Source organism: Sesamum indicum, unplaced genomic scaffold (genome assembly GCF_000512975.1).
Source record: "Sesamum indicum cultivar Zhongzhi No. 13 unplaced genomic scaffold, S_indicum_v1.0 scaffold00218, whole genome shotgun sequence".
Classification (NCBI taxonomy): Eukaryota; Viridiplantae; Streptophyta; class Magnoliopsida; order Lamiales; family Pedaliaceae; genus Sesamum; species Sesamum indicum.
In genome coordinates, this window is record NW_011628112.1 from 100,108 (window position 1) to 111,950 (window position 11,843).

The 11,843-nt window shown below is 30.9% G+C and overlaps 1 protein-coding gene across 1 annotated transcript; it reads left to right on the forward strand.

The window, feature by feature from the left end:
- Positions 1-52: 52 nt before the first annotated feature.
- LOC110011223 lies at positions 53-901 on the forward strand. Its single transcript, XM_011103466.2, has 3 exons — positions 53-155; positions 259-423; positions 551-901. Exons 1-3 carry the CDS (start codon positions 54-56, stop codon positions 827-829), a joined length of 546 nt encoding a protein of 181 aa, XP_011101768.1. The 5' UTR covers position 53; the 3' UTR covers positions 830-901.
- Positions 902-11,843: the final 10,942 nt, after the last annotated feature.

Here is an 11,843-nt window from a genome sequence, read left to right on the forward strand (position 1 = left end):
TGCACGTGCCTCCATGTGCATTTTCATTGGTGGTTGATGGTGATGATTCTCTCATGTGTAGAGGAAGCCCTGACGAGTTGAGTCAAACTGTTGTTAAACTCACTCGAGAGCTTCTTGGGACAAGTTATATCACTACAGGACGTTGGCTCATTCAGGTAATTTACATTGGTTTTCTTTGTAATAGAATCATGCGTGCGTAAATTTTTAGCGTGCACTATGGTATAAGTACTTATACATAGTTTCTTGCATTTGCTTCAGTATCTTTCTATGGTTCCTGATCTACCAAGGCGACTAGCTTCTGTTAGTTACAATTACTTGCTGACGCTGAACGTCAGGGTATGGCCAGTCGCAAGGCACGTTAGAACATTGATTTTGCTTGTTTCCAAATGCCCAATACTCTCCGTGCTCTCTATTGATTTTGTGGTAAGAAGAGATGATATTTCAACACTCATAAGTATAATACACTTATCATGTGATTGATTCTATATGGTCATATCTGGTTGTTTTATTATAAAACTACTCTTGTATTTACTGTAGTTTGTTATGCCAGATGCCACAAGGAAGAATTATTAACCGGGGGAATGGGGGATGTGCAGCAGATTATGGTGTGGGAGATTTTGGTGGCTTAAACGATGTTAGAATAGAGAATTTTGGAGGAAATGTGACAGAAATGGCGCTTGTGAGGCATTTGCTGGCTAGAACACCTCATTTACATATAATGAGGATTGAGATGAACCCTCTTCTGGACGACATTGATGCAGACTTGAAGATCCATCAGATACTTGAATATTGGAGAGCTTCTCCAAGAGCTAATATCATTTTTGACTAATGTCATGTAGTCATTGCAAGTAAACCCCTCTCTTTCTCTCCCGCACACACACACACACACTTGCAATTTTAGTACTAGGGTAGCAATTTTGATCGTGTTGAAATTGATTTTGGTAATTTGATATTACAATTATAAAAATTTTCAATCGAAAACAATTTTGGCAGAAAAGCATAACCTGAGTGCATGTGTTGTGCACATAACGTGCTAATTTGGGGTTTTCGAATCAATTTATGAATTTTCGACCATAATTATCTCTGAAGGACCCCTTTTTATATATTTACGGGACCAAAATTTTAATTTTCCCAAAAGGAAAGATAGAAACTTGACATTGTGGGTTTTGGGAATATGAACTGATTTTTGTTGTTAATTTTCAACATATGCAGCAGTGTGGTGGAAGACTGAAGCGTCAACACAAGTTGCGTTTGGAGTTGATGATGTTTGGGATTGGTTGTATGTTGTGCTTAGTTGTACTTTTGTTGAATTAAAGTCTAAATTCATATACTTGGGTGAAAAAGACATGAGTTGTGTGTTAGTTATCTCTATTTGATATTATTAATTACGTGTGTTGAACGTTATTCGTGTTATTTCAATAAAATTCTTATGTTATAATAATAAAATAAATTTATATAAACTAAAACTTAATAGGTATTTTGTAAATAAATATATTATTCTTACAAAATAAAAGCATATAGTTAAAAAAAATATTGTCTTCTCCACTTTATTTATTATTTTATGCTATAAAATTATTCTTTTTTTTCCTATATGTAATATATGCATATACCAATTTATATAAGTAAATTTTATAACTACAAATATGTCACTAACTATATTTAGTGATAATTTTAATTTTAAATGTTGATAGTTTTGCATTTTTTATCTAATAAAAAATTCATTGGCTTGCTCTATTGTAAATCTAATATCATTCTATAATAAGAAAAGCCGCATGTATCTCTAGATTGAAGCCTACATATATATTGGACTATGATTTCAAAATAAAAGATACTTATCTCTAATTTCTTATCTGTTCAACAACATTCTCTTCATATTAGCTTTTCAACGTTTATTCCTTTTCACCCTTTTACTGTGATCTATTTGATTTTGCTTTTCTTTTTGTTGTTTTAGTGTTACGAACTCTTACATAGTGCTTGGTTTTATTTTTGGCCCATTTTCGAGATGGGCCAAGACATAATAAATGTTTGTCTTTATTTGTTTTGAAAGTTTTGGTGGCGTTTTGAGACGTTTTGAAACAGTGCTTCATTTGTTTTTGGTTAAAATAAGTTGATACTAATTTATAGGCCCTACAACTAAAAAATTATATACATACTTATATATATAAATATATATAAAAGAGACATAATTTGACAATGAACAGTAGTTTTTATCTTACACTAAATAACATCAAACATACCATACTTATTTTATATTATCTCCAAAAATAAATCCAAATATACACACTATCTTTAACACATACTTATTTATTATTATTATTATTATTATTATTATTATATAGTTAGATTATGGGCTTAATAAATTTGTTTATTATTATATAATTCAATCATTATTATAGTTTGGATGTTCATTTATTGATATTTTTCTCAATTTTCATATAAATTGTCACGGGTTAACTTCAAATTGCAATAATTTTGAAAAAAAAATTACTATTTTTTTACTTTTATTTTTGGATTGAACTCATAATCAACTGATATTAGGTCCATTAAGAACCCATACCCAATTCAATTTAAAATACAATTTTATTTAAATCTCATCTATAGCAATTCATTCTAAATTATAACAAATCCAACCCAAAACATAATATTCAGAACGCATTTGGTAATGTAATTAAAATTTACATAACATATTTTTTTAATTGGGTAGGGTGCATTAATTTAAAGCACATTGTTGCAAGTATGAAAATTTGTTATTTAAATCATCTTTGTGTTATGTAGTGGATCAATTTTTTTCCCAGATTCCTATTTGTGAATGTCCCACTTAATATTTTTTCAATATTCTTCAATGCGTTGAATTTCAATATTCTTCAATTTTGTGAATTACTATTAGAGTCATGCCTATTTCATAAGGGTAGTTTATGCACACTAGCTTAAATGAATTAGCTATCATTTATTAATAATTACTTCACATTTGAAGTGATAAGGAAGGTACAATAATACATTATTTCTTTGGGTAAGTTCTATATAATTCTGGTCAACATAGGTAACTCACGTAATATTATTTCCTTAAATTGAATGATATTTTGAATTTCATGCTGACGGGCAAATGCCACGTGCACTCATTTGGTTGGAATAGATTACGTGTAGTTATAATGAACTTTCTTATTATCATTAATTGCATACCGTCCATCTACGTGTATGAATATGAATTCTCTCTAGAGGGCAAAATGTTTCTTCCTCATCTCCAGATCTGCCCTTTGTTCTCTCCATTGTTGGTCAGTGAGTGAAGGTTGTTGAAATGTTTCATACCATTTTTACTTCACCTTTTTATTACTTAATCGTATATTTTATGTTTCTATTTTTTTTTTTTTGTTCTTTGCCGTTCAAGTTGCATATATACACCTTTTTTTTTTTTACCATTTTTAGTCTCATCATTTTAATTTCCCTAGCCCAACTTCTTTGTTTTCTTTTTTGTTTGATTTAATTTTGAATTAGATGGATCAGGATATATAATTAACGAAATTAATTTTTCTAAATAATAGGGCTTGCCGAAGGCAGTAGTTGTATTCACAGATAGCAGCTAAAATAGACAGTACAGTAAAGATAGATTTTGTATTTGTTTTTTATAAATAAATAATAACTCTTCACATTTAAGTACCATAAATGTTGTAAATTCTAAATGACTAGAAAATTCCTTGACCTGAGGCAGATTAGTATATTTAATCCTTTCAGTAAAGTTTTTGCATTACCAAATAAGGAGGGGAAAAAGAGAAAGAATTGATTGGTTATTATTCTTATATTTGATAGAAATATGTTGTTTATGTTGAAATAATTATTTTGCATTTTAAAATTTGTATTGAAGCATATATCATTCAAGCCATTTTCATTTGGTTAGATGTTCCTGATTATACAGAGGTTTTCACATATATGTTCAAATTTTGTGAAAATGATTCATAGAGAACAATATATATCCACTTTAAGCATTTGAAGTGGATTGTGTACAATTAAATTTGTTATTGTTATTATCTCTTTATTTTAGTAGAATATTTTTGAATGGATCTCTTACTTTCATGTTAACATTTAGAAGATTTTGCAGTTCCTGTTAGCTTCTCCTGTGAAGTTCGTCTCCCGAATACATCAAAGGTACGAACCACCATTGATTTGTTACTTAGAGAAATTTTAAGTTTGTTGGCCTATCACTCTTAATAGAATATAAAGAAATAATATATGTATTTCTCCAACCAACTTTCTTATTCACTCAAAAAATCACTTTACAAATGAAATACATGGTGGTATTTATGGACCACCAAAATTGTGGTTACAAAATGCATCATAACTATTTTAATTACAAATTATATGGGGGATACAAAAGGGTGTATAACATAATGGGTATTAAAAATGAATATGAAGAGGTGTATGCATTCTTATATATAATAGAAAACAAATACTGCATTTTTCACGAGGTGACATTCTTGAAGCCTGCACAAACATGACCTTACAGCCTGTTTGATTTGGTGATATATTTGGGATAATGTCTAGCCTAAATCTTATAGTGATGCAAAATATATTGAAAAAAATTAAAGTGCGTAAATTATACAAATGACATTGTTCTTGAAGAACAAGAAAATATGTCCTTATTAAAAGTTAGTAATCAGCTCGATAGTGTTGCATATATTCTCATTGCTAAACTTTCCTACATTGGTTCATCTTATATTTCACTGGATTTGTACTTAATTTCTTAATAGATTGTTATGATATAAGATAAGGGTAGATTAATTCATATTATTCACAAAATATTTTTTCTAAACTCTCAATTAAATCTTATATCATTATTTTGTTTTATCTTCTAATTAATAATATATTTATTCATAGGTTATATTACTTAAACATCAAAATATCAAAAAATTGTATTCAATTTTAAAAATTATAATATTTAATATAAATTATTTAGTATGTCTTTTCTCCTTTTGATTTTTTTGCCGCCTCACCTCCATCTCGTTGTTGGCCGTCACATGTCGCCGCCAGCCTGGGCGACGGTGTTCGCCATCGCCTATCTGCTTGGATCCGGGCAATGACAGTGGGTCAATAAGTGAGTGACGTCGCCTAGGATAAAACTTTAAAAGAAAATTATCACGTCTATTTATATAAAAAAATTATCATTAAATATCATAATCCAAGTATTATTTCATGTACTTTGGTAAAAAGACTTTGACGACAGATTCTTCTCCAAACACATTTTCATTGTTCATATCTTTTCACATTAAAATTCTTTTACAATAATATAAATTGAAACAATATTTTCATACATCATACAAAATCCAATACAAAATAAAAACTAATTTAAAATACTAAACTATAAAAATTGAGAATGAAAACAAAACAAAAGAGGTTGTGTGACAAATGAATTCAGATGTTTTATTGTAAGTATTCTTCTTTTTTTTTTTTACGTAAACATGAAACATCATTAAAAATAAATTATTATTAGCTACAATTTTAATGACTATAATTAAAAACTACAGTAAATAATTATTATTAACCACAGTTAGATGCAATTGATGCAAAAATTAGCTTTTTCATTATGAAAAAATTATTTGCTATAGGTAAAAGCTATAATAAAAATATTTGTTATGGTTTTTAGCCATGAAAAAAAATTTAGTCACCCTCGCAAAAACTACAGCCAACAACCGTTGCATGGCTGTGATCAATATGACTATTTATATCATGGTTAAACGTTAGATTCGGAATATCTAGAGTGTTGATCATGGACAATGAAACTCAATTTCAAGGCAAGAAAATAATGGAATAGTGCAAGGAATCCAACACAAATTCACGGCAAAAGAAAATCCGCAGGCGAATTGGCAGACAGAGGTCATGAATAGAATTTTGTTGCAACACCTTAAAACAACTTAGAAGGTGCGAATAGTTACATGGGTGTTATAAGCATACAGGACTACGCCAAGGACTGCGACTGGAGAAACGCTATTTTGCCTAGTTTGATAATTGCATAAATTGGAGAAGAAATGATGAGGGTCGCGCAATATGAACTTGAAGGCAATCGTCAAGCAATACATTCCGACCTCGCAATAATTGAAGAAACAAAGGATAGAGCATTTGCAAAAATCTTACACTACAAAAGTCTCATAATGTAAAGCTACAACAACAAAGTCAGACCAAGGAACTTTCAAGTAGGAAAGCAAAGGCCCGCTTTGAGATGAACAATTGAAAGTGGGGAAAAACCCTTAGGAGGGCAATGCATTCTGTCTAAAGAACACAGAAGAATTATCTCAAAATCATTGGGAATGTAATACTTCTCCCTAATCACATTGCTGGACATGTTTAAAGAACTTACAATACCTGCCCGTGGATCCTTAGACATCATAGCTACACATTGCTCTATGGTATTTTTGGTCGTATCTACAATCCTTAGGTTGTTTTTCTACCCTAATTAGAGGAACAATGGAAGGACCTTAAATACGTATATATTTAAGATACATTTCAATTTCTCATAAATTTTAAATATGCAACATAAAAAATGTCAAGATAAAACATTAAATAAGCATGTCTTACATATGAATTCTTAACCAAATTGAACTTAAAAAATATACATAATTATTTATTTTAAAAGGTACAAAATATTAATTTCTATTCATCCAAAGTAGTTAAATTATTATGACCATCTTTTCAATTTTTAGTAATTTCATCCTAAACTTTTTAGTTAAAGGGTTGTTTTCAATAACTTCTATTTTATTGTATTATAGAGAAAATTGTAAGTTTGTTAGAGTGTTTCAAAACATAATTTAATGCATACAATTTGACAAACAATCTGCACAAGTTGGTACTGAATTGTTTATCATTTATGGCTTACATCCAATTTAGTTTATGTAGTTCAAAAATATAAACTGTAAAAACAAAAATACTCTTTTCAATATAGTTCAAAAATATAAACTGTAAAAACAAAAATACTCTTTTCAATAATAAGCTAGTAAATACTTAAAATAAGCGTGTGAAATCACCCCTTTAGTAGATTATCCGCTATGTACAATAGTGGACACTGACACGACTCGAACCACAGCATCCGTATGTCCAAAATAAAAAATAAAATAAAAAGCATGATGTTGAACACACTCTGGACACGTTTAGGTTTTTTATACTTTTAAAAGTTTTCAATTGTCATAAGAAAAGAAGAGTTTTGAAAAATAGAGTTAATTATACTTAGACTTCCTTTGAAAATGTAATATTACACTTTTTCTCAAAAATACTTTGAAGTTATACTTACACCTCCTCTAAAAATTCTTTCTTTTCACATGGCGTCCTTCTGTTAGAGTTAGGACGAAAAGTACTATCACAAACAAAAGAAATTACATAAATTTTTAATTTTGCCTGTTATTTAATATTTTCATATATATTTTTATACTTATAAAATGATAAATATAATATACATATATATATATATATATGTGGAGTGGGGTTAATATCAATATATTTTTTCCTTATAAGTATAAAATTATTACAAGGGAATGTTAAATGAGGGGTAAAGTTAAAAACATTTATGTAATGCTTTTTGCTAACATCAGCATTTTTTGTCCAAATTCTAACAAAAGTGGATCAGGTATTAATAACAAATTTTCAGAGGGGTGTAAATGTAATTTTGAAACTCTTTTGGGAGAAAGTTTAATTTTATACTTTTAAAAGAGGTCAAAGTATAATTAACTCTAAAAATTATGGCTAATAGATACTATTTACATGATCAACCAAAAATCGATGTGAAAAATAAAGTTTTAACTATGGTTAATTAGCTTTTGTCATGGTTTTACTGACTAAATTATTTGTAATGATTTTTAGTTGTAACTAATATTTTGATCTCGTTTACTAAAAAACGGTTAATAGCTGTGAACCAATGTTAAACTCGTTATGACTTTTTACTTTTTAACCATTGTATTAAACATAACAAAAAGTCATAAAATGTTTTAACGAGTTTTATTTAATATTATAATAGTATAAATGAGAGGTACTAATGTGAAATATACAATTTATATAAAATTTTAAATTCTAAAAATAGAATTTCATTTTTAACATTCTAAAAGAATATTTATTTTAGATCTGATGAAATATTATTCATATTTTGTACTTAATTAATAAGAAACATTAGGAGACCCAGATTTAAACCGGCCGATTCGATCAGCAGTCGATCCTTGAACGAGTAGGGGTTCATATTAAAATCATTACAGTCAAAATCGGGATGGACTGATCAAAATCAGACTGTCGTGTGTACTAGCGCAAACCGGTCAACTTAATTATTATTTTTTTAAGAAATGCAAAAACTCAAACTAAAGGAAAAGATGCCAAAACAAGAATTTTTTTTTTGTTTGGTTATAAGTGCAATACATTTACTATATGATTGGTGTACCATTCAAGAAAAGTGATCAATCACATTTGTTTTGCGATTAATTTGGTTCGGCTATATCTGATCCATGTAAAAGAAATTTCAAAACAAGTTGGATTTTTCTTCTCATTCTTTCCACTTTTCCCCAAACTTTTTCTCCTGACATTCTTGTACTTGTATTTATTTTATACTGAGGCAGTGGTTGCTATCTTTGTTAGTTCAGAAAAGAGTCAACTACTGCTGCCTCTCTAAAGCAACAACGGCAGAAGTCACTCTAATTTATATAGTATGATTTGAGTTTGTCAGTATTTTTAATTCGATCTAATTGGTCAGACCCAATGTCAACCATATTTGATTTTTAAACATTAATAATGAGTTGGAAGTAATAAATAACTTCAGGTACAAGAAAAAGTTGATCGCAAGAAAGCCGATACGAAGAATAATGGCCCCCAGAGGAAATAAAAATTAAAGCTTCTAGTAGTTCTTCAGGATTAGAGCTCCAGGTGAGTCCTCCACCTACTGTATATGTAACATGATTTTAATTTTGTTACGGACTTTCAGTTGTAGTTTATTTATCTATACTATTTATTAAAGATGTGACCCTTAATAGTAATTAATTTTGGTGACAAAATATTTATTTATAAAAATATCCTAAATATACTTATTTATTCACAAGTATATAAAATTATATATATATATATATATCATTATTATGAATATATATCGAGTGTGTTTCGAGTACTATTAATTAATGTGAGTTTATTTATTGAGGTTTATAATAAAAAAGTATGTACTTACTATTTGGTTTTAAACAAACACATAATTATTGTTTTCTTATTACACAATCATCGTATTTGAACCCACTGTTAGTTTATTTACTATAATTATCATTTATTGTATAATTTTTTAGGTTAAACACAATTTTCTCCCATAAAAATATAATGGGCAGAAACCCTGACTAAACAAAATGAAAGAGCAACCCGTCTTTCTAAACTTTTAAATGAAAATAAGACAATTTGCCTCTCTTGCACCTCTCATTCCGAAATCAAAATGTAATGGGCAATTAATTTTTGGGAAAAAGTATTATTTTAGTCCGCTAAATATGCCTAATTTTAATTTTAGTCCGATAACTATATCCATTTTTGTTTAGGTCCAGTAACTTACGAAATTGCTTACTTTTAGTCATTTGGCAGATTTTTAGACAATTTTACCCCTATGCAACTTTTGAAAGACAGTTTTAATCCATATGCACTCAAAAGGGGTAAATCGTCTGAAAATCTGCCAGAGGACTAAAAGTAAGCAATTTTGTAAGTTACTGGACCTAAACAACAATGGACATAGTCATCGGAATAAAATTAAAATTAATCATACTTAGCGGACTAAAATAATACTTTTCCCTAATTTTTGACATATATAATGTCTGTTTTACTTCTACTTACTAATATAAAAACATAAATGCTGAATTACATACTTTTTCTATTTACTATCAAATTATCAATTTTTAGACATATATATATATATATAATGATTTTGTTTTAACAAAAAGCCATTAGGCTAGAAATGAATAGGGAGACCGCTGTCTGTTTATGATTTCTTTTTAATAGGTTTTCTTGTTAAATGACAATATGCTTCGATTAATTAATGAAATTGGATTTTATATTGAATTGTGGTGTCAAATTGTATTCTGGTTCACATAAACCCCTTTCCCTCTTGGCTGCGAGCTTATTTCTAACTTGGCTAGTCATTCAGCATGTCCACGTCTCAACCTTCATGTGGAGTTTTCCCGGTTTGTAGCAAACTCCAATTGTTTGCTTGGAACGCATGTTATAACGTTCTCCCCACTGGAGGCAATTTGGTGCGTAGAATTCCAGATTTTTCATCCACCTTCCAACGGTGCATAATCCTTCGGAGGATATAGCGAATGCTCTGGTGCATTAATTTCCATTTGCTTGCCAAGTTTGGGCCCTCTCCAATGAGGGTGATATCTCATTCCAAAAGCATATTGAAACCATTTTACAAAGGGTTTTTAAAAAAAGGGATGAACATGAGATCCATTGTACTGAAATTATGCTGCAGGTCTCATGCAAATTCACCATGATGCTAGAGGAAAACGATCCAAACTATATTAAAGCGAATTATTTGACAAAGGGCGAGAGGCAGGACTTGGAGTCATTGCTCGTGACAGAACGACCACTTCTGTTGCTTGAGTCTGACACAGTGTGCAGAAGATGGTCGCCCTTGAACACGCTGAAGTCTTGGCGGGTCCAAAGAGAACTGAACTCTTATTTATATAAGAAGGGGGGCAATTCTTTCTTTTAGGAAGGATTCGATCCCATCCCACCCAAGTGCCATCTTCAAGGATTGACCATAGAAGAAGTTCTTCTCATACCTTACTTGCGGTAAGTCAACCTCTTCTTAAGTCCTATAAAAAGATCGATGTGTAAATAAGCTACCATCGGACCGGACTGAAACCGGGCTCTAACAGAAGCTAGTCGCCTTGGTAGATTAGGAACCATAGAAAGATACTGAAGCAAATGCAAGAAACTATGTATAAGTACTTATACCATAGTGCACGCTAAAAATTTACGCACGCATGATTCTATTACAAAGAAAACCAATGTAAATTACCTGAATGAGCCAACGTCCTGTAGTGATATAACTTGTCCCAAGAAGCTCTCTAGTGAGTTTAACAACAGTTTGACTCAACTCGTCAGGGCTTCCTCTACACATGAGAGAATCATCACCATCAACCACCAATGAAAATGCACATGGAGGCACGTGCAGCACACTTTCCCTTGGATCCCAACTGGTGTATATGAATTTAGAAAGAGATGGAGTCTGGAGCCTGATCGAGCAGCTTTCCATCCCTAGACAGGCAGACATCGTGAACTCCGTTAATCTTGAAGATGAAATGGAAAAAACATTGAGGGACGCAACGTTGCAGAAGAACATGGCATGGAGAGTAAGTGCAGGGAAATTTGAGAACAAATCTTGGCTGGTGATCATCTCTGGCAGAAGCAAGAATTTCAGCTTTAGTTTCTTGAGGTTTGGAAGCTGAATAGTTTCAGGCCAAGATAAGACAATTTCATGTACAGACAACTCCAATTTTACAAGGGACCGACATGAAAAGATGGAATCTGCTAGATTTTGAGTCCCACAAACTCTTCCATGAAGAACAAGCTTTTGCACATTGTGTTGTATGGCAAATTCCACCCATTGGTACTTGATCGAAACCTCGCAATAAGTGGTAGGCCCGAGCTGAAGTTCAAAAATTTTAACATCTGATTCATCATGGTGAGCAACAGTCCAGTCGACGAATCTCAAGAAAGAATGTGCCTCAATTGTTGAGAGGCGAGACAAGATTTCGGTCAGAATATGCTGCGGCAATGCGCTCAACCTGTCAGTGCCTCTGACGACTGGACGACGCCGCCTGTTGGAAGAAGAGGATTCGCCTTCGATAATG

Coding starts and splice junctions, on each gene's coding strand:
- LOC110011223 (XM_011103466.2), top strand. CDS start 54: ATGTGTAGAGGAAGCCCTGACGAGTTGAGTCAAACTGTTGTTAAACTC. Junction 156..258: donor CAGGACGTTGGCTCATTCAG/GTAATTTACATT, acceptor CATTTGCTTCAG/TATCTTTCTATGGTTCCTGA. Junction 424..550: donor TGCTCTCTATTGATTTTGTG/GTAAGAAGAGAT, acceptor TTGTTATGCCAG/ATGCCACAAGGAAGAATTAT.